General features: G+C 39.6%; 1 protein-coding gene across 11 annotated transcripts in view; it reads left to right on the top strand.

The window, feature by feature from the left end:
- Nucleotides 1–21,730, top strand: part of Spag9 (sperm associated antigen 9) — a 130,721-nt gene that overhangs the window by 14,102 nt on the left and 94,889 nt on the right. For 10 of the 11 annotated variants that reach the window (XM_036197728.1, XM_036197735.1, XM_036197733.1 and 7 more), the window contains exon 2: nucleotides 9,979–10,099. In XM_036197728.1, the coding sequence (XP_036053621.1) occupies nucleotides 9,979–10,099 (121 nt within the window). Of the gene's footprint in view, nucleotides 1–9,978; nucleotides 10,100–21,228; nucleotides 21,273–21,730 lie in introns of those variants that run through there. The other variant, XM_036197742.1, reaches the window with a different exon arrangement.

Consider the following 21,730-nt stretch of genomic DNA (forward strand, 5'->3'; position numbering starts at 1 on the left):
GGAATTGCACTCAGGACCTCTGGAAGAACAGCCAGTGCTCTTAACCTCTGAGTCATTTCTCCAGCCCCAAAATGATTTGTTTGTTTGTTTGTGTGTTTGTTTTTCAAGACAGAGTTTCTCTGTGTAGCTTTGCGCCTTTCCTGGAGCTCGCTCTCACAGGCTGGCCTCGAACTCACAAAGATCTGCCTGGCTCTGCCTCCCGAGTGCTGGGATTAAAGGTGTGCACCACTACTGCCTGGCTGTTTTTTTCTTTTTGAGACAGAATCTCACTGTGCAGCCCTTGCTGACCTGGAACTTAGTATAAAGAGATCAGTCGGCATGCCTTTACCTTCCAGTTGCTAAAGCTTATACCATGACATTTAGCTGTGTTGAGATTTGAGATTTGAACAGTTAAAATAAATGCTTCAAACTATGCACTAAATCTTAGTTTATTGAATAGATTTTCTTTATTTAAATTTTTTAAAATTTATTTTATGTGCATGAGTGTTTTGCTTGAATGTATGTAAGTGCACCACAAGTGTGCCTGGTACCCTAGGAGATCAGAAGAGGGCATTGGGTCTCCTGGGACTAGAGTTACAGATAGTTGTGAATCACCATGTGGGTGCTGGAAATTGAACCAGGGTTCTCTACCAGAGCAACCATGGACTTTTTTTTTTTTTTTTTTTTTAAGGTTTTTTGAAACAGGGTTTCTCTGTGTAGCGTTGAACTCATTCTGTAGACCAGGCTGTCCTCAGACTCAGAGATCCACCTGCCTCTGCCTTTTGAGTGCTGCAATTAAAAGTGTGTGCCACCAACACCTGGCTGCAACCAAGTACTCTTCACTGCTGAGCCCTCTCTCCAGCCCTGAAGAAATATTTAGTTAGGACAAAGTGTCACTATGGGGATTTCAAAATATTACCTTCCTTTTTCTGTGGGTTTTATTTTGTTATTGACTATTACGTTTTTACTGTGTGTGTGCACGAGCACATACCCGGGAGTCCGAATACCCTCAGGTGCAAGACTTGTTTGTGGAAATGAGAGGACACCTTGGGTGAGTCTGTTCTCTTCTTCCAACCTGTGGGTTCCAAAGACAGAACTGAAGTTGTCGGGATTAGTGGCAAGCTCCTTTCCCCACTGGACCATCTCACTAGCCCTTTCCTTTTGTCTCAACACAGCAAAGTCTGTGTCTCTACTAGATAACATTCCTTCTCTTCCACTTGTTTGTCTGGCTGTTGCTAACTGTATGGCGCCCAGGGCACATGTGGATGGTAGAGGAGAGCTAGAGGCATTGGTTCTCTTCTTCCATGGTGTTGGTCCTGGGAATTGAACTCAGGTGGTTATGCTTGGTGGCAAGTGCCTTTTCCCACTGAGTCATTTCACTGGCCCTATCCTTTGTTTGTTTTGAAGGTTTTATTTTTATTTTATGTGTATGAGTATTTCCCTGCATGTTTACCTGTGCACCATGAGCGCGCAGTGCCTGTGGAGGCCTGAAGAAGGCATCGGATACTCTGGGAACGGAGTTATAGACAGTTACGAACTACCATGTGAATGCTGGGAATTGAATCTTGAGTCCTCAGGAAAAGCAACCAGTACCTTAACCACTGACCCATCTGTCCAGCAAACCCCCCACCCCCACTTTTTTTTTTTTTTTTAAAAGTAGTCTTTATGTAGTCCAAACTAGGTTAACTTGCTATATATATAGACCAGGCTGGACTTAAACTTGTGGTGATCCTCTACTTCCTAAGTGTTGGGATTACTGGCATGTGCCTGACTCCATTTCTCTGAGAATGAAAGCTATTTTCTATATCATTATATTATAAACCACAATTATTTCTGAAATAACATTTGTTATGTTTGCAAGAGCTCCAAAAAGAAGCTGGATTCCAGATTTTAGAATATGGATTTGTAAATTTAGTTCGAAATGGCCACATTGCTTGTCAAAGGAGTACAGGGATTTTCTGTTTCTTTTTTGGTTGTTTGAGACAGGGTTTCATTGCAGCCTGGCTATCCTGAAACTTGCTCTGTAGACCAGGCTGGCTTTGAACTCAGATCTGCCTCCCTGAGTGCTGGGACTAATGGCGTGGGCCATCAAGCCCAGCCTGGCTAGGGATTTCCATTTCTGTGGTTAAGAGCACTGGCTGCTCTTCCAGAGGACTTGGGTTGATTCCTAGCACCCACATTGTTTCTAATAACCGTCTGTAACTCCAGTTCCAAGGGGATCTGACACTCTCTAACATCAGATACACACATGGTATACAAACATACATGTATGCAAAACACATATAAAATAATACAAAAAATTTAACAAGTTTATTAGAGCTCCTATTTCCCTCCTTCTTTGGAAACATTCAGCACTAACAGACTTGATTTCTGTCTTTATCTTAAGATACCTCTTGCTTTGATTTGCTTTTCCCAAGTCCCTAGTTTTGTTGAATATGCTTTCTCACATTTACTGATAAATTCTATTTTTCTGTCAATTTCCTATTCAGTTTTATATGACCAATGGTTAGCAACCAAAACCTGAATGTACATGGCTAGGTTGAATTACAGAGGTTTTGGTGAGGGGGAGTTGAAACAGGGTCTCACTAGGTAGCCTATGCTTTCTTAGAGTTAGTGATGTAGACCAAATTGATCTTGAACTCACAGAGATACACTAGTGCTGGGACTAAATAAAGGTGCAGGCCTCTCTGTTCCTGACTTTTTTTTTTTTTTTTTTTTTGGTGAACAAGTAATGGATGTTTACTTTATTTACTTTCACATTTTTTTTTTTTTTCTCTCTCTCTCTCTCTCTCTCTCTCTCTCTCTCTCTCTCTCTCTCTGTGTGTGTGTGTGTGTGTGGTGTGTATAGCACGAATCTTAAAAGATCTTATTAATAAAAACAAACCTAGGGTCAGGTATTGGGGTGAATGCTGGAAGATCAGAGAAGCAGAACAAGCCACAGCTTCCTCACCTTGCCAATTCCTCAGCTGATCTTATTTCCTCAGACTGGAAGCCTTCTGAGTCCTCATCCAACTATATCTCAGCTGAACTGCCGCTCAAAAATCTAAAAGCTTAACCAGGCTCTAGTTCCTCGTCCTCACGCCTTAAATACCTTTCTGCTTTCTGCCATCACTTCCTGGGATTAAAGGCGTGAGCTGTTTCCAGTGTAGCCCTTGAACTCACCGGAGACCCAGATGAATTTCTGCCTCTGGAATGCTAGGATTGAAGGCATTTTCTGGCCTCTATATTTAGTGGCTGTTCTTTTTTCTGACCCCAGATAAGTTTATTAGGGTGTAAAATATTTTGGAGAACAAAATAGTGTGTGTGTGTGTGTGTGTGTGTGTGTGTGTGTCTGTCTGTCTTTGCAAACTGCCTGAATTATGCCTTTTTGATAGCCTTTATATTATAGTCCATTAAAATCATTATTCAGGTGGAAGCAATCGGAAAGTCTGGTTTAAAAGACTGATTATAAAAGTGTTTATGAGACACCCAGCAAAATCTGAAGAGTGACCCAGTATTTCCCATTAGTTTATTGAGGATAGGGAAATGGTGCTATTCTGACGGATTTTCCTTCAGTGCATGATAGCTAGGCTTTCTTATAAAGATGTATTTCTTGTTGTCAACTGGTTACCCTAAGGAATAAATAGTTTTTAAGAAAGAAAATGTTTTTGCTTCTTCTTTATACTTCAGATTTTTGAGAGCTCCTTCTAATTCTTGTTTTCTCTTCCCCTCCCTCTTTTAAAAATAGCGTACTGTGCTGGTTCTACGGGAGCAGTGACTTTTCTGTCTTTGACTCTATTAATTATAGTTTTCTTTTGTCCTTGCTTTGTCTTTTTCCTCTGAATCCCTTTCCACTCTTCCTAATAGTTTTGGTTTCTCTTGTTTTCAGGTTGTAGTTTCAAGCGTCTGATAACTGTTAATTATCTCTCTTTTTTTTTTTTTAAATGGAGCCTCAGATTATACATCAGTTGAAGCAATATAATTTCTAACTTGTCTTTTAAGGAGTCTGTTACTGAATCTGAAGCTCACTGATTTGTCTAGACTGCCTGACTAGTGGGCTCTGAGTATTTGCTTGTTTGTGAACTGCATCTGGTGTTCTGTTGAGTCCTGGGCATCTGGACACGGGTCCTCAGGCTTATGCAACCAGTACTTTGCCCGCTACCTCCCAGACCCAACATTACCTTTTCAGTTTTCTGAGGTGGGGCTTTGATGCGCTGAGATTCACCTTTGTTGTTTTATGATATATTCCCATGCTGGTGTGGAATTAACTAAAAATGGATAATGATTATATAATGGGAATAATTCCTTCCCCCCTACTCTACAGAATAAGTAAGAGTGTTTGTCTTGGAGGATGTCTGGCAGCAAGTAAGCCTGTTATTTGGTGGTGCTAGTTTTTAGACAATTGCTATACTCAAAGTACTATTTAAAGGTCTCTCCAACCTTTGTTGGCCTCCTGCATCTTACTCTAGAGAACAGCAGTCTCTGAGGATTTTTTCTTTTTAAACTTTGAGAGTTTACCTTTTCAAATAATTCATTTGTTTTTCTATAGAACATAGGATAAAACAGTCCCCTATAAGCCAGCTGGGCATAGAGGCATCTTGCTTCATCCCAAAGCTGGTTCTTTTTTAGATTCTGACATAAGTTGGTATTGTCCACTACTTTTTTTTTTTTTTTTTTTAAAGCAGTGTCTAGTTGCTCCCAGGAGACTTCTGTTGCTGACCTGGTAGCTGTTAAGATGGAAAAGGGTGTCTAGTGGAGGATGTATTTATTTTACATATTGAAAATTCCCACTTACAGGTTCTTGCCTGCCTGCCTTAAAAGGGTGTATGAGAGAGACAGAGGCAGAGGGGACCAGGGAGAGGATTTATGCTATAGCATATTAGAAGTGTACAACAAATTGTTATGCTGGGGATAGATAGCCAGGATTTCCGGAGGTAAAGTCATTTAGTAATTAGAAAACTGCTTCCTTCTCAACCATGATTTTATCAATTCTCTCTTCACCATGATTGTTCTGATGCTAGTAGCCAAGTAAACTTCAGGGTGACTAGCTTTATAAAATCATGCCTTTGGAAAGAGGATAAGTCATATTAAAACATAAGCATCTGTTTAGAGTTGCTTCTTTTATTTATTTATTTATTTGGGGCTGAGGATCGAACCCAGGGCCTTGTGCTTTCTACCGCTGAGCTAAATCCCCAAGCCCGTTTCTTTTTTTAAACATCTCTGACTGGCAGGCATGGTGGCATATAACAACAACAACAAAAACCTGAACTAGGGTGAAGCTTCTAAAATCCTATTTATGTTGCACAAAATGCTGTTATATACAGATTATAAGAGCCACGTGGCTAGTGAGATGGCGTATCACTTGCTGCAGTAAGCCTTGCAACTTGAATTTGATCTCTGTAATCTAGGAACCTTTGTAGAAGGAAAGAATTGATTCCACAAAGTTCTCTGGCCTCTGCATTCTGTGACACATGTGAGCTCCCTCTTCCATACATCACACTCACACACATGCACATGTGCACACACCAATAATTATATTAACAATAACAACAACAATATTTTTTTTTAAACCAGGTAGTTTGGGAGAGGGAGGCTGGAGGGGTAGGAGAAGGAAAGAGGGGGTTCTTTGGCAAAATGAATAAAAATTAAAAAACAAGCAAACAAACAAACAAACAAAAAACAGGTAGTAGTTTTCCTAATAATTGACCAATGTCCCAGAAAGGACCTTGAGCAGTCTGGGTTATCTCTCCCTAGGGAGACAGAGTCACTACCAGTCAGATTACATGGAATGAAGAGAGTTAACATAAAACAGGGAGAGAAATTTTCTCACAGGAAGACATTGTGTCTAGACAGAAAAGTGTTTTCTGTAGTGATTGAAAAGCTTGGCTTGGGTGTGGTAGCTTGTGTTTAAAGTCCTGGTACTTGCAAGGCCTAAGCAATAGAACTGCCTCAAGTTTGAGGCCAGCTTGAAATATCTAGTAGTTCTATATGGTCAAAGGCTACATAGTGAGATCTTGCCTGAAACAAATGAACAAAATAGAAAAAATAAGAAAAGAGGGGCTAGAGAGATGGCTCAGAGGTTAAGAGCACTGACTGCCCTTCCAGAGGTTCTGAGTTCAATTCTTCTGTATACATAATAAATAAAAATCTTAAAAAAAAAGAAAAAAGAAAAAGTTTAAGGATTAATAAAGTCAGTAAAGGATTAAAAAATGGCACTTTAAGCTGTGTGGCGGTGGCATGGGCCTTTAATCCCAGCACTCAGGAGGCAGAGGCAGGTGGATCTCTGTGAGTTCAAGGACATCTTGGTCTGCAGAGAGAGTTCTAGCACAGCCAGGGCTACAGAGTAAAACCCTGTCTCCAAAAACAAAAACAAAAAATGCATTTTAAAACTAATGAATGTTGGGACTGGAGAGGTGGCTTAGTGGTTAAGGGCACTGGCTGCTGCTCTTCCAGATGACCTGGATTCAATTCCCAGCACCTACATGGCAGCTCACAACTGACTGTAACTCCAGTTTCAGTGGATCTGACACCTTCACACCAATGCACATAAAATAAATTTAAATAATTAAACAAACCAATGAATGTTTATTGTTATGCTAGTTATAATAACTAAGATAAGGAACCAGTCAATAGATGAAAAAATAAAGAAAAATGTGTGTGTGTGTGTGTGTGTGTGTGTGTGTGTGTGTGTGTATTTTATTCAGCCATAAAAAGAATGGAAATTATGTTATTTGTAGGAAATTGTATGGAACTGAAGATCATGTTAAGTGAAATAAGTCAGAGTCACAGAGACAAATATCTTGTTTTCTCTCATTTGTGAAGTTTAGATTTCAATGTGAATATGTACATATGTACAGATCTATGAGATGAAAATATAAGGGAGACTATGAGGGAAGAGGAAGAGATTTAGAGGGAGAGGAGATGGGAAAACCAGGGAAGGGAATGGGAGGAAGAAACCTAAAAGATCCCGTTTTCTCTCCAGCAGAACATGGACTTGGCTGCGTACATACTCATGCCATGTGGCTTGAAAGAAGAAGGGGAGTACTCGAACAAAGGAAGGGACTAGTGGGGAGGAGCGTGTATTTACTGAAACTTACTTTAATTTTTCTCTTTTCAGTTTTGTGTTTCTTTGATTTTTTTTTTTTGTTTGTTTGTTTTGTTTTTGGTCAGTTCTGTGGAAAGTGCTCTATCATTGAGCTAATTCCACAGCTAGTAAATCAAAAGGTTTATCTTTGTAATTTATAACATTTTCTATATAAATTTCAGTTTTTACTCTGCAGCTTTTGTTATTGATTCATTTAACAAACATTTTAGAACCTGTTGTATGCTGTCATTACTTTTCCCACTAGCATTACATTAGGACATATAACAATGCCTTTATGGAACCTACATTGTGGCAAGAATAGGCACATAGTAAATAAGGTAAATTACTAAAATTTTTAGTATGGGGTTTGGGAATAATTGCTCTGAAGAAGAGTAAGGAGGGGAGATAGGGAGATGAGAAAGGTCTCACTAAGAAGGTGATGTCTGAACAAAGGCATGAAGGGCAGTAGAGAGGGAGCAAGCCATTGGTTATCTGGGAAGGAGAATTCCAAATAGCAAGAAACAAGTGCAGAGGCTTACGCCAGATACTTACAAGGAGCGTGATATCAAACCAGTAGGATGGTGGGAAAAGGTCGTGTGTGTTCCAAGAGGCCCATTTTAAGTGTGTAGTAGATAATTTAAACTATCAGGTCTGACTTCCTTTAAAAGGATCCTCCTCACTATTCTGCATTCTAGAGGATCAGGGTGAAAGTGAAGAGACCATTCAAGAGGTGAATGCTAGAGTGATAATTCATACAGTAGATAAAGGTGGCACAGAAAGAGAGGTGTCAAAGCTGACTCTCAAGTTCTAGGCACAAATGCTTCACTTAGTGAATCAGATCCAAGAGAGGACCAGGTAGGTTTCTAACTGATTTTTGCCCAGTAAACAGGCTGTAGACATACACATTTGAAGTTTAGGTTTGTACTAGAGATAGAATTTGAGAAGCTGTTAGCATACAATTATCATTTAAAGCAATGAAAGTAGATGAGCTCTGGCTGGAGAGATGACTCAGACAGAGTTTAAGAGCACTGACTGCTGTTCCTGCTCTTCCAGAGGTCCCAAGTTCAATTCCCAGGAGGCAGGAGTATTGTGAGCTTTAAGCTACCTTGGCAACATAGTAAGGTCCTGCTTCAAAAAACAACTTACTGGACTATTAAGATAGCTCAGCAGATAAAGGCATTGCTTTGCAACAATGCAAGCTGGAGACCTGGGTTCCATCCCTAAAACCAATCTAAAGGTGAAAGGAGAGAATAGACTCTATAATATTGTTCTCCAACCTCCAGCACACATGTAGTGACACATGTGCATAGACTTATATGAGTAAGTTTTTAAAATAATAACAAAAAAAAAAAAACAAAAAAATGGAACAGAAAATGTGTCCAAGGATGGAGCACTTCAATGTGAAGAAATTGAGAAGTAACCAGTAAAGAGTACAAAAAAAGAGCAACCAGAAAATAGAAGGGAAACTAGGAAAGCCAAACAGAAGAAACCAGTGTCAGATGCTGCTGATCTAGTTAAGATGGAGACTGAGATTTAATGATTTCATTTAACCAATCTTTTTAATGTTTTTTCAAGACAGGGTTTCTCTGTAGCTTTGGAGGCTGTCCTGGAACTCGCTTTGTAGCCCAGGCTGGCCTCAAACTCACAGAGATCCACCTGGCTCTGCCTCCCACGTGCTGGGATTACAGGCGTGTGCCACCACCGCCCGGCTCCAATCTTTACTTAAATTATATTTGGTTGGTAGTGTTATTTCTAGCCTGGCTTCTTTTTTTTTTTTTAACCTACATCAGATAAATTCACAAAATTACTTATGAGGTTGGGGATTTAGCTCAATGGTAGAGCGCTTGCCTAGCAAGTGCAAGGCCCTTGGTTCGACCCTCAGCTCAAATAAAAAATTACTTATTGCTGATCTTTCCCTCTTATTTATTTACTCATTTTTTGCAGTGCTGTAAATAGAACCCTTACCTCCTATATGTTAGGTAAGCACAATACTATTGAGCTTCATTCCGACCCCAATATCTCTTGTTAAATAATCACTTAGCAAATATGAATTATTCTGTTATCCTTTTTTAAAAAATATTTATTTATTATGTATACAGTGTTCTGTATGCATGCGTCCCTGCAGGCCAGAAGAGGGCACCAGATCTCATTACAGATGGTTGTGAGCCACCATGTGGTTGCTGGGAATTGAACCTAGGACCTTTGGAAAAACAGCCAGTGCTCTTAACCTCTGAGCCATCTCTCCATCCCCTGTTATTCTTTTGTATCTTCTGTACATACTATGGATTAAAGATTTGTTTTCAACTCAATGAATATGCAAGTATACTAAAAGATTTAGTTGTAGTGGGATATATGTATTCCCTTTGGGATGTCTATTATGTGAAATGATAACACCTTAACTAAATAAGTTGTTGTATTTTTACTTCTGTATTTGGAGGTTTTAAGTATAATTATTAGAGAAACTTAAAATCAATTTCATGATTTTGAGATCTCTTAGATCACACACACACACACACACACACACACACACACACACACACGTCACAGGTCAAACTTCAGAAGTTAGTTTTCTCCTCCTGCCATGTGGATCCCGGGAATCAAATTCAGGTTATCAGGCTTGGTGGTAGATGCCTTGATTGAGCCATATTGCCAGCTCTTGTTTGTTGTTGTTATGTTGGGATTTTTGCATGCATGTTTGTCTGTTTACGTCATGTGTGCTGGTGCCTTTGGAGGCCAGAGTTGGGTATCAGATCCCCTGGGACTGAAGTTCCAGAAGGATGTGAGCTGCCATGTGGGTGCTAGAACTAGAACTGGGGGTCCTCTGGACCTTGAACCATCTCTCCAGCCCCTAATAGTTATCTCTGAAATAGAGGTGTTGAAAATATAAAAGAGATTTCATTTCAATACTGAAAATGTCTGTTGTTGTTCTTTATTAGAAATTCATTGAGTTTGAAGACTCTCAGGAACAGGAAAAGAAGGATTTACAGACCCGAGTGGAATCTCTGGAATCTCAAACCAGACAACTTGAACTTAAAGCAAAAAACTATGCTGACCAGAGTAAGTACAATGCTTTTCTCCTCATGTACTCATTAAAGAGTGGAGGACCCCTATACAGTGAGTGACTCACCCTGACATTTGGCAAGGGCTCCAAATATGTGCTCGGAATTGTCATCACAGAATCAAGTGTGAGATCGGGGTGCTGGTACTAATTCCTTTTTGTTCCCATCTCATATGACACCAAGATCTGTAGAAAAGGCTGAGTCGGAGATACCTGCTAGACTGACTTCTTCAGTTGTGCTGTCTGCCTGTTTATAGTTGGCATTCTGCTGTGTTTGTTATGCAGATAGCCATATGTGGAGCAGTTCTGCTGACAGTTCCATTGTTTCTGTATTACTTTGAAGTTTTCCAATAGGAGAGAAACTAGCCTTGAAGTATGTATAAAAAGTGACTGAAATTTTTTTGTTCCTTTTGTTGAAAAAGTAAAGGTAACTTAGAGAAACAGACAATCCTTTTTTCAGTATCTTTTGGGTTTTTTTTTGTCGGAGCTGAGGACGAACCCAGGGCCTTGTGCTTGCTAGGCAAGTGCTCTACCACTGAGCTAAATCCCCCTCTTTTGTTTTTTTTTGAGACAGGGTTGCTCTGTAGTCTTAGAGAGCAGAGATCCACCAGTCTCTGACTCCCCAGTGCTGGGATTAAAGGAGTGTGCCACCACTGCTCATCTCACTTTAAAAAAATATTTAAAATTGTTTTTAGGTTTTTTGTTTTTTTTTTAAATATGTGTGAGTGTTTGCCTGCTTCGTGCATATATGTATACTGTGTGCATGCCTGGTGTCCTTGCAGATCAGAAAAGGGCATCAGATCCCTTGGAATTGGAATTAGGGATGGGTGTAAGCTACCGTGTGTATGCTAGAGTTCTAGCAAGAGCAGCAAGTAAGTGCTCTTAATTGCTGAGCCAATTTCTTTAACCTCTCAGATTCATTTTTAATGAAATTTCATGTTATTTTTTACTTTTTAAATTATTTCAATTTTCATGGATAATTTTGCCTTTTCCTAATGAAAATGAACAAATTTTAAAAAATGAAATTTATAAAAAGAAGTGGTAGAAATTATAAAAAGAAGTGGTGAGAAACTTCATGATCTCTTTTCTCTTTAAATTTAAATTTGGGGGGCAGGGCACACATGGCATGGTGTCCATGTGGATGTCAGAGGATAACCTGGGGGAATTATCTTTTGCTACCATGTGGTTCCTGTGGATCAAACTTGGGTTATCAGGCTTGGTGGCAAATGAGCCATATCATCAGCCCATGTCCCATTTTATGTTATGTTTCTCACATCACTCATTAAGGCTTTATACCAATACCTGCTGTTGTGTTTTGTTTTTCTGAGATAGAGGTCTTGTTATGTATATAGCTAGTCTGGTTGCAAACATTCTCCCTCATAGTGCTAGATTATAGGTGTGTTCCTCCATACCCAGCTGTGATATCTGATGTTAAGAAACTGCCTGTCCTTACAGATAACTTTTAACACCAGAAAGTGAAGTATATGTGAGAATGGAACTAAGTGCATCCTTTAGAACTCTAGAAGGGCCTAATAGAACTAAATGCATAACAGTGGGAATTTGTAGCTCAAACACTAGAATCCCAAAATTCACAGGGCTGTTTTGTAGATACTGTGGAGTTCCAATAGAGATTTGGTTACAGAAACTAACCTGAGCCAACAATGAGCTATATCCCTTGACTTTATGTTGTTAGGCTTGATGATACATAAGAGTTCTACAGCCTCCCCGGGTTAATTAAGAAGTCAGTGAGTGGTTTCTGATTCTGCTGTAGACTCTCTCTCTCTCTCTCTCTCTCTCTCTCTCTCTCTCTTTTTTAAATTATTTTATGTGCATTGATGTTTTTGCTTGCTTGTATGTCTGTGTGAGGGTGATGGGGTTACAGACAGCTGTGAGCTGACATGTGGGTGCTAGGAATTGAACTCTGGAAGAGCAGCCAGTGTTCTTAACCGCTGAGCCATCGCTCCAGCCCCCTGTAGACTCTTATAGATGGCTGTGCACTTAGAGAACTTGTGGTCTCCACTACACACAGGAATCATACTGTGAACCACACATCTGGAGGAACAGTTTGTGGCTGTAGCGTTTAGTACACTTTAAGAGTTGAACATTTTATACTCAAAGAGTAAGAAACTTTGAGGTGTTTTTTTTGTTTGTTTCTTTTTTTTTTTTTTTTTTTTAAAGACAGTCTTAGTTGTAGCCTAGGTTTCTGGAACTCATGTAGTCTATTCTGGCCTTGAATGTAACCAATCTTTTCAGCCTCCCAAGTGCTGGGAATACAGGTGTGAACCACCATGCTCAAAACAATTTGATTATAGAAGATATCTTAATTCTAAATTGATTATACATTTATATTAGGAATTATATAGTATTCTAGAACTACACAATAAAGACATAGCAGAACCAAACAAAATTTCATTATCTTAATGAATTGGTTTTTTGATTTGTACAAAGTACCAAGTTTTCAGTAGATTTTTATTTTTTTAATTGAAAAAGAATTACTAGTTGCTGGGTGGTGGTGGTGACACATGCCTTTGATCCCAGTACTGGGGAGGCAGAGACAGGAGGATCTCTGAGGGTTAGAAGCCAGCCTGGTCTACAGAGAAACCCTGTATTGAAAAACCCAAAAACCAAAAAAATTAAAAGAATTGCTTGTCTAAAATCCTTTTTAGACATCAAGTGATCTGTTTCTGTTGTAAGAAAGAAATTAGAGCAAAATTTGTTTTATACTTAAAATTGCATTAAATTAAAATTTCATTTTTATGCATGTATGTGAGTGCCTTGATAAATGTATATGCACCTCTGTGCCTGGCGCCTGAGGGAGGATGTCAGGTTAACCGCCACCATGTGGGTACTGGGAACCAGCCTTGGTCCTCTGCAAGAGCAGCAAGTGCTCTTAACCTCTGAACTGTCTGTTGTTTTTCCACAAAAAGGTAGATGCAATAGATTTTTCTTCTTAAGTGTTCAGTACAGGAGCATGTTTGAGTGTCTCCAGTTTGACCCTTCCGTTGTTCTAGGTTTGTTTTGTAGCTCGGTGAATCACACTCAGCATTTGAGAATTGTCATGTACTATGGAGCCCACTTTCATTTCTTCCTTCAGAAGCATTCATTATCATGTTTGCATTTTAATTCCAAGATTTTTAAAAATTAAGTGTTATAATAAAACTGTACTCTATAGAAGGAAGGGGGAATTTCTCTACAAATATTAAAAACAGTTTTGAGCTTAATTTAGATTGAAAACTTGATTTGTTTCTTGCTTGGAGACATGGTCTCACTATTGTAGCCTTAGCTGGCCTTGAACTTGGAATCTACTCCTTACTTTCATCCTGTCTCAAGTGCTGGGATTACAGGTATATGCCATTGCTACCATACTCAACAGTTCAGACATTAGCTTCAGCCTCCTGGGTGCTGGAACTATAAGTGTCTTACCACTAACTACCGCTAACCTTTTTTTTTTTTTTTTTTTTAAATGTATGTGTATTTCTGACACCCCTGGGTTATATAACAAAATAAGCTGATGAAGCCATGGGGAGCAAGCCAGTAAGCAGCATTCTTCCATGACCTCTGCTTGGAGATCTTGCCCTGATTTCCCGACATGATGACCTGTAATTGGGCTGAGTAACTCAAATAAACCCTTTGCTTCCCAAGTTGCTTTTTCATGCTGTTTTGTCATAGCAATAAAAAAGCAAACTAGTGGGTTGGGGATTTAGCTCAGTGGTAGAGTGCTTGCCTAGCAAGCGCAAGGCCCTGGGTTCGATCCTCAGCTCAAAAAAAGAAAAAAAAAAGAAAAAAGCAAACTAGTACCAGAATTATGAGGTATTGCTGTGACAGACTTGACTGTGTAGTTTTAAGGAGGATCATGAAGGAGTTTGGAACAGTGGGCTAGAAAAACCATAGAGTGCTCAGAGCTTAATGAGCTGTTCTGGGAATTTTGGAAAATAAAAATGCTGAGAGCAGTGCAGACAAGAGAGACTTGGTTTGTGGTGTTTCAAGGACAGTTTGAGAGTACCACAAATTTTCTATCAGAGCTGCTTGTGTGATAGATTTGAATTGAGAATCTGTGGTTTCGCTGGGTGGTGCTGGCACATGCTTTTAGTCCAGCACTTGGGAGTCAGAGGCAGGTGGATTGCTGTGAATTCGAGGTTAGCTTGGTCTACAGAGCAAGTTCTAGGACAGTCAGGCCAACCAGAGAAACCCTGTCTGGCAAAACAAAGAATCTGTGGTTTCTGCTTAGCTGGGGCTCAAGAATCAGCCGTGACTAACGAGACTAGCACCACTGAAAACTATACCTTAGCTTTACTGGCACAATTGAAATTGTAGCAATAGCAAACCCTGCTGGGACTAACAAGAAATGAACATCACTGAGGTGAAATCTTCTGGGAAGTATTTATTTCCTCATGATCAGCACACAGAAGCTGTGATCCATAGGGGCAAGGCTGCATCTCAGTTTGGCAGCTGAATTTGATAATGATTTTGAAGGTGTGAAGGCATCATGGAGAGAAGCTGAGGCTGGACCCCTGTGTGGCAGGGTTGGAGTCCCTGAATAGAGGCCACAAGAGGCCATTGGTGAAGGTACAGCCTCAGCTGTAGAGAAAACCTCAAGATTGAAGGGATCATAGAGAGAGTCTGAGGCTTAGCACTATATGTGGCAAGGTTGGAGTCCCTGAAAAGAGTCCAGGAGAGGCAGTTAGTGAAGGTGTTCAGCTGTAGTGGAGACTCCTGGCATATTGTAGATGCCAGGTCGATGGACAGCCACTAAAGGACAGTGGCAGGTGTAGCATCGAGCCAGTTTGAGCCTTCCAGACAAGCTATGTGTGCTGAGGATAGCAAAGCCAGAGAAGTGGATCTTCCCAAACCCTTTGGAGCCCAGAAGATTGTGAGTGAATGCCAGATGCCAGTCATCCCATTACAGGATTTAATTTAGACTGCTGAATCTTGATTTCACTTTGTTTGTTTACTTTAATTGTGCTTGTTCCCTGGTTGTTCCCTCTTGGAATACGAAGGATATAACTTATTTTTGATTTTACAGGGGCCCACAGTTGAGAGACTTTGAACTTTTAAGAGACATTGGATATTTTAGTCTGAACTTTTAATATTTCAATTTTGTTTTTGTTTTTGTTTTTTGTTTTTTGTTTTTCGAGACAGGGTTTCTCTGTGTAGCTTTGCGCCTTTCCTGGAACTCACTTGGTAGCCCAGGCTGGCCTCGAAATCACAGAGATCCGCCTGGTTCTGCTGGGATTACAGGCGTGCGCCACCACCGCCCGGCTGTATTTCAGCTTTTTAAATACTGGAACTTTGAAAGTTATACTGTGTTTATATTTGTGATATTAGTATGAGATCTTGGTGATAAACAAGAAAGGAAAAGTTATGATTCAATAGTGATATCTGTCAAGTTGACCAGGGGTCAAGTGTGCTAGTTAGTTTTTAGTCAGTTTGATACAAACTAGAGTCATCTGGGAAGAGAGAACCTCAAGTGAGAAAAATGCCATCATCAAATTGGCCTGTAGGCAGGGCTGTAGGGCATTTTCTTGATTAATGATTGGTGTGGGCGGTGCCACCCCTGCTGGGTCCTCCTGGGTTGTGGAGGAAAGTGGGCTTAGTGAACCTGGAGAGCAAGTCAGTAACAGCATTCCTCTACGGTCTCTGCTTCTGTTCCTGACTCAAGTTCCTACCCCGACTTCTCCTTGTGATGGACTGTGATTGAGATGACTAAACCAATAAACCCTTTCCAAGTTGCTTTTGGTAATTGCTTTGTATCACAGCAATAAAAGGCAGTCTGTCCCCTGTCCCCTTTGATCTTTTGTTATTTTAGCACAGGGTCTTACGTGTAGTCCAGGTTGACTAGGAGTAGGCTGAAATCAAGGATGACACTGATCTCTTGACTCTAGAGGGCTGGGGTCACAGGCCTGTATGCCACCACCTTGGTTTATGTGGTTTATGCATGATAGACTAGTATTCTACCAACTGAGCTATATTCTCAGCTCCCAGTCCCCACCCCCAGCCCCCCACGACAGGGTTTCCCTGTGTAACAGCCCTGGCAGTCCTGGAACTTGTTTTGTAGACCAGGTTGGCCTCAAACTGAGAGATCCTCCTGCCTCTGCTTCCTGAGTGCTGATATTAAAGGTGTGCAGTGCACCACCATGCCTGCCCCGTTTTTTTGTTTTTTGTTTTCTGGAGCTGAGGACCGAACCCAGGACCTTGCCCTTGCTAGGCAAGCGCTCTACCACTGAGCTAAATCCCCAACCCCCAGTTTTTCCTTTTTCAAAAATATTTTGACTTTTTTTGGGGGGAGGCTTTATTAGCTTTATCTCCCCCAAATTTCCTGAATGAATCAAAATACCTCATTTCCTGCTCTAGACATTGCCTCCCTGTTCTGGAATTATAAGCATGTCTTCATGCCCAGCATTTTACCTGAGTTCTGGGAATTGATCTCACATATTCAAGTTTGCAAAGCAAGCACTTTACTGAGCTGTTTCCCCAACTCTTAGCTCCTTAATAAAAAAAAAAAAAAAAAAAAAAAAAAAAGAATATCTGTGTGTGTCTGTGAGTGAAATGTGTGTTTGTTGCACATGTGTGGTCAGAGGACAATTTTGTGGAGTCAGTTCTCTTTCTACCTGTGGGTGCTGGAGATCAAACTCAGGTTATCAGGTGTGTGTGACAAGAACCTTGCCAGCTGTGCCATTTCACTGGCTCAGCCCTTTAATTGAAAACACTTGAAGTATGTGTATATGTGTGTCTGTGCCCATGTGCCATGACAGGCATGTGGAAATCAGAGGTAACTTTCAGGATTTGGTGTCTCCTTCTGCCACGTGGATCCCAGGAATCCTCAGACTTGACAGCACATACCTTAATCTGCTGAGCCATCTCTCTAACTCCAAGCCTCTTCATTTTTAAAAAGATGGTGGCAAAAGTTAATTATTAGTATCATTAGTGCTTTATACCCTTGGTAGTCTAGGCCTAAGAATAAGAGCTTTTTAAGAGATGAAAATTTCTGTAGACTGTCATACTATGTCTTATTTATTTACACAGGTCTTGAGATGCAGTCAATGCTGGCCTCAAACTCTCTATCCCTCCAGCCTCAGTCTCCTGAATGCTGAGATTAGAGGTGTGCAGTACCATATTGGCTTCAATTTCTGAGTTTTTGTCTGTACAATGGAAAGTCTCTAATTGTAAATTACTGAGTGTGTCAGTCCTGGTTGGTGTGTTTCAAGGCATATATTCTTTTTAAAGTAGTCATTAGAACTCCAAGTTCTGCTCTGAAGACCATTTCCTATTTTAAAAGGGGAAGTTTTGGTTGCAGTTTTTTTTTTTTTTTTTTTTCCTACATGAAAGCAAGAAAAGGTAAAGAAACAGGAACTGAATTCAAGGGTATTCATAGCTTAATTTTTTCCTTATCACAGTTATTTGGATAGAGGGGTGTGCATGTGTGCCACAGTGCATATGTGGTGAGCGGAGGAAAGTTGTGGAACTGGCTCTGTCCATCCACCATGTGGCCCTGGGAATTGAGATGAGGCCATCAGCTCGGCCTCAGCAGTTGCTGAGCCATCTCAACAGCCCCTTTACAGCTTTTGATAGTGTGGACCTTGCAGATAGTGATAATATACAATAATAGCTATGTTGAAAAGCTGAGTCTATTCAAAATTTTGTCACAATTTTGTGGTAATGTTTGAGTTTGGAGATTTCTGGTTGTTCTTTCAAACTGAACTAACTTGAAATATCTTTATTTATCCTACATAAGCAAGCATTTTGAAAAATGCTTTATATTCTTTTCCAAGAGTAACAGTGATATTCCTGCTGATTAACATCTCATGATCCTTCAAGAGGAATCTGAAATATATATATAGTGTGTAAGAAATATGAAATTGAAGAAGTCCAATTTGGAATTTGACAGCAAATCAACTTTGCCATTTATAGTGTGGCAGGTTGTTTTTGTTTTTTGGTTTTTTGGTTTTTCGAGACAGGGTTTCTCTGTGTAGCTTTGCACCTTTTTCCTAGAACTCACTTGGTAGCCCAGGCTGGCCTTGAACTCACAGAGATCCACCTGGTTCTGCCTCCCGAGTGCTGGGATTAAAGGCGTGCACCACCACCGCCTGGCGGCAGTATTTTTTTTTTTTTTTTTTAATCAGAAAGTACCTTCTACATTCATTATTTCTGTCTTAATGACTATTCTGTCTTACAAGCCACATATTGAGCAAGTCAAGCAAATATAAACATTTAAGCATAGTTAAGTATGAACTACAGCATGTCTCGCATTCCACAGTGGTTACAATCTTGTTATGGTACCAAGCCATCTCCCCTGGCCCCTAGTCAATTTTCTAAACGTCTGAATACTTTGAACACCTAGAAGGTAATGCCATCCTGGGCTCTGTGAAGCCCTGTTTCAAAAGAAAGAAAAAGAAATGAAGACAGCGGTCAAGGTAAAGGTGACTGTGAGACTGTGAGCCAGGAGGGGTGTAATTCACTGCTTGGGGAGCTACGGGGTCAAAGCAAACAAGTAAAACCCAAAGCTTCCTCGGCTGCTTAAATGGACATTTTTCTCCCCTAATAAAATGAAGCACGTTGTAGTAAATACTGTTTCACTCTAGATTTCCTCTCTTGTTACAGTTTTCTTAGAATATATTTAAGGAAGCTGGTCAAGGACTATGACTATGAAAATGTTTAGTACTTCATGGTAGTTATATGCTATCACAGTTTCTGATTTGGGACATTAGTCAACAACTTACTAGCACTCAGAATGGATACAGAACTTCTTGTTAGGCTGCTTGCTCTGGAACTGATTGCTCTTGACTCAGCTCCTGAGTTTGGGTTACTTTCCCTAAGGTATGGTGTTAATTGCTTTGATGATTGCTTCGAGCATTTAGATGACAATGATTTTTAAGCTATCTGAAAACTCTTTTCTAACTCTAACTTGCTTCTTTTGAGTGAGAATCCTTTGTTTTTGTTTTGTTTTGTTTTTTAAATTTTAATTCTGAGTTGGTGGGTGTTTTGTCTGCATGTATGACTACACACCACTTGTGTGCCTAGTGCCAGAGGAGGTCAGAAGAGGGTATGAGATCTCCTGGAACTGGAGTTACAGACGGTGAGCTACCATGTATCTATCCTTTGTTAGAGCAGCCAGTGTTCTTAATTGGCAAATCATCTCTCCAGCTTTATTTTTGAGACAGGATCTCACTATATGGACTAGGTTAGTTTTGAACTCACAGGGATTTGCCTACTTCTGCCTCCCCAGTGCTGGGATTAAAGGCATGTGCCACCCACCATGTTTGGCTTGAAAAATCTATTTTTGAAAATGGAAAGTGTTGAAGACTAAAACCATGTATTACAACCTGTTTTAAACTCTCTACCGTTTCTGTACCTCACTGAGACATTCATTTACCTTTCCACTTTGATGAAGATCTTAGTCTAGTAGTAGATGCTCTAAGCCTTCATCTGGAGACTTTGTTATTGGAAGGAAAATATTTATTTCTTTGTCATAGCCATAGCCACTTTATTAGTTGGAGACTCTGTAACACTACTATAGTCATTACCATGTGTGTTTTAAAAGAATACATGGCTCCAAACAGACCTTCCAAGCCGAGGGCTGTTAATGAGATGATTGATAGTTAAGAAGTTTCACACCTCAGAAGGAAGAGAAATAGTTTTAAGTTTAGTAGTTCCGTTTTCATGCCTGTGTTAATATTGGAGGAACCTAAACCTTCAGGCTGATGAAACCGTTGTCAGTTCCTTTGCCGTGCTTTGCAGTAAATATTAATATTCTGAAAAGAGGAAAGGAATATTGCTGGGTAGTAGAATGTCCACTTAGTGTAAGACCCTAGCTTCAGTCTCCAGCACTGCAAGAAAAAAATCGGAAAACGTTGATTAATTCTGTAATAAGTCATTTTACCCATTCTAGTTTCATCTTGTCAATAAAAAAAATCTCTTCTACATAATTTTTAAAGTGGTAAAGTTAGATAACTGATGATTTGTGGTTTTGTTGAAAGTGTGTGCTTTTTAAAAAGGTAACTTTAGGAGTTTCAGATTTATATTTCCTAGTTGAAAAAAAGAAATTGGAATTAATTGTGCAGAAGGTTATTTTTTAATTCATGTTAATTTGAGTCTAGTTCTTTTGTGTTTGGAAATCTGTGTATTTGGTAAACTTTGAGGGCTTTTAAAAAAAATCCTGTATTCAAAAGGCAAAACAGAAAATCAGTATAGTAGCATCTGTGCAGATGATAATAGTTATTACTCCTGCATCATTTGGTACCACTGTCTTCTGCTCTGGTTTATGTTTTATTGTCTGTGTTTGGGCTCTCACCTTTATAGTGTAGTGTTTTCTATTGAGAATATTGAAAGTGTAATTTATAGTTAATATAATAAAGGTATCAGATTTGATTTTTATGAATAAAGATCAAAGGATTTCTGGTCATTTAATTCAGAGAACAGAAAAATGAATTAATTGATTTTTCCCCTCAAATATATAAAGGGATGAATGGGTAGGGCAGATACCAAGCTGTCTTTCTATAATATCAGAAGATTAAATTTAAGGAAGTAATTTTGTTGGTTTTGATACATTATGAGGAAGTATTTTGTGATCATGTGGACGGTAACACAGGTATATGTGCTGTAGGTTAGAGAGAAGCCAGATTCTGTTGTGGCATGGGAGACATCTTGAAGGCAGTGACATAGATTGTTAGAAGTTCTTAACACTGGAAGTTTTTGAGGTTATCACATTTCTGTTTTAAGGATCATTGATTCATGAGAGTTTAAAAATATCATTGAAAATTTTGTTTTTGATTAATGACATGAAATATCTTTCTGAAAATTTTGTGACAGATGTGGTGAAAGCTTGGTCAAGGACAGGTTTCTGTCACTTTTGATGTGTTGTCTGAGTTGTTTGCTCTTTTAAGTCAGCACTTAGTTCTTGTTTACTTTTTGGACTTGTGATGCTAAATTGTTGAAGGAGAATCTCTGAAAGGCAATGTTAATCCTTTGAGGTCCAGTTAACAATTGGATTATCTGCCTTCATGAACAGTAAGAACTAATGCTTCCTTTTGAGAAGGCATTTAATAGTCGGATGTGGCATTCTAGCAGGTCTGTTTCTCTTTCTTCCCCCCATAGGCCTATCAGCAGTCTGATGGGGCAGAAGACAACAGAGATGGAAGGTGTTCCAAACTTGGCAAAGGCCACCAATCTGAGGAGGTAAGCTCTGATTTTGAGCCGGCAGAGCAGGTGGCTCTTCCTGCCTTAATCATATCCTCATGCTCTTTGGAAAGCCGGATAGAAAGAGCATTCAAAATGAGCTAAAGTGTTTCCATCAGCTTTTATTAGGAGGGGAAGTTTTGGATTATTTTTTGAATGTTCTATTTCTTGCTCCTTCCCCCTTTCCCTTTTAGACCCAGTGATTTTATTTTGTTTTTCTCCCCAGAAAATTAGTAGCTAAAAACTGGCAGATTGCTTATCTGTTGTTTGGGAATAGATAATCATAAATAGATTCTTTTTTATTTCCAGCAAATGCTGGGTTGTATATAGCTAGTCTTAATGAGTATAATAATCACAAGAGTTTAAGGTTTTTCCTGAGATCTTTTTAAAGTTTGGGTTCAGTCATTAACAAGAAATGTTATATCTTAGACGTAATTCAGTATAGGTGTTGGCTAATT

The sequence above is a fragment of the Onychomys torridus genome, chromosome 8 (genome assembly GCF_903995425.1).
Source record: "Onychomys torridus chromosome 8, mOncTor1.1, whole genome shotgun sequence".
NCBI classification, from domain to species: domain Eukaryota; kingdom Metazoa; phylum Chordata; class Mammalia; order Rodentia; family Cricetidae; genus Onychomys; species Onychomys torridus.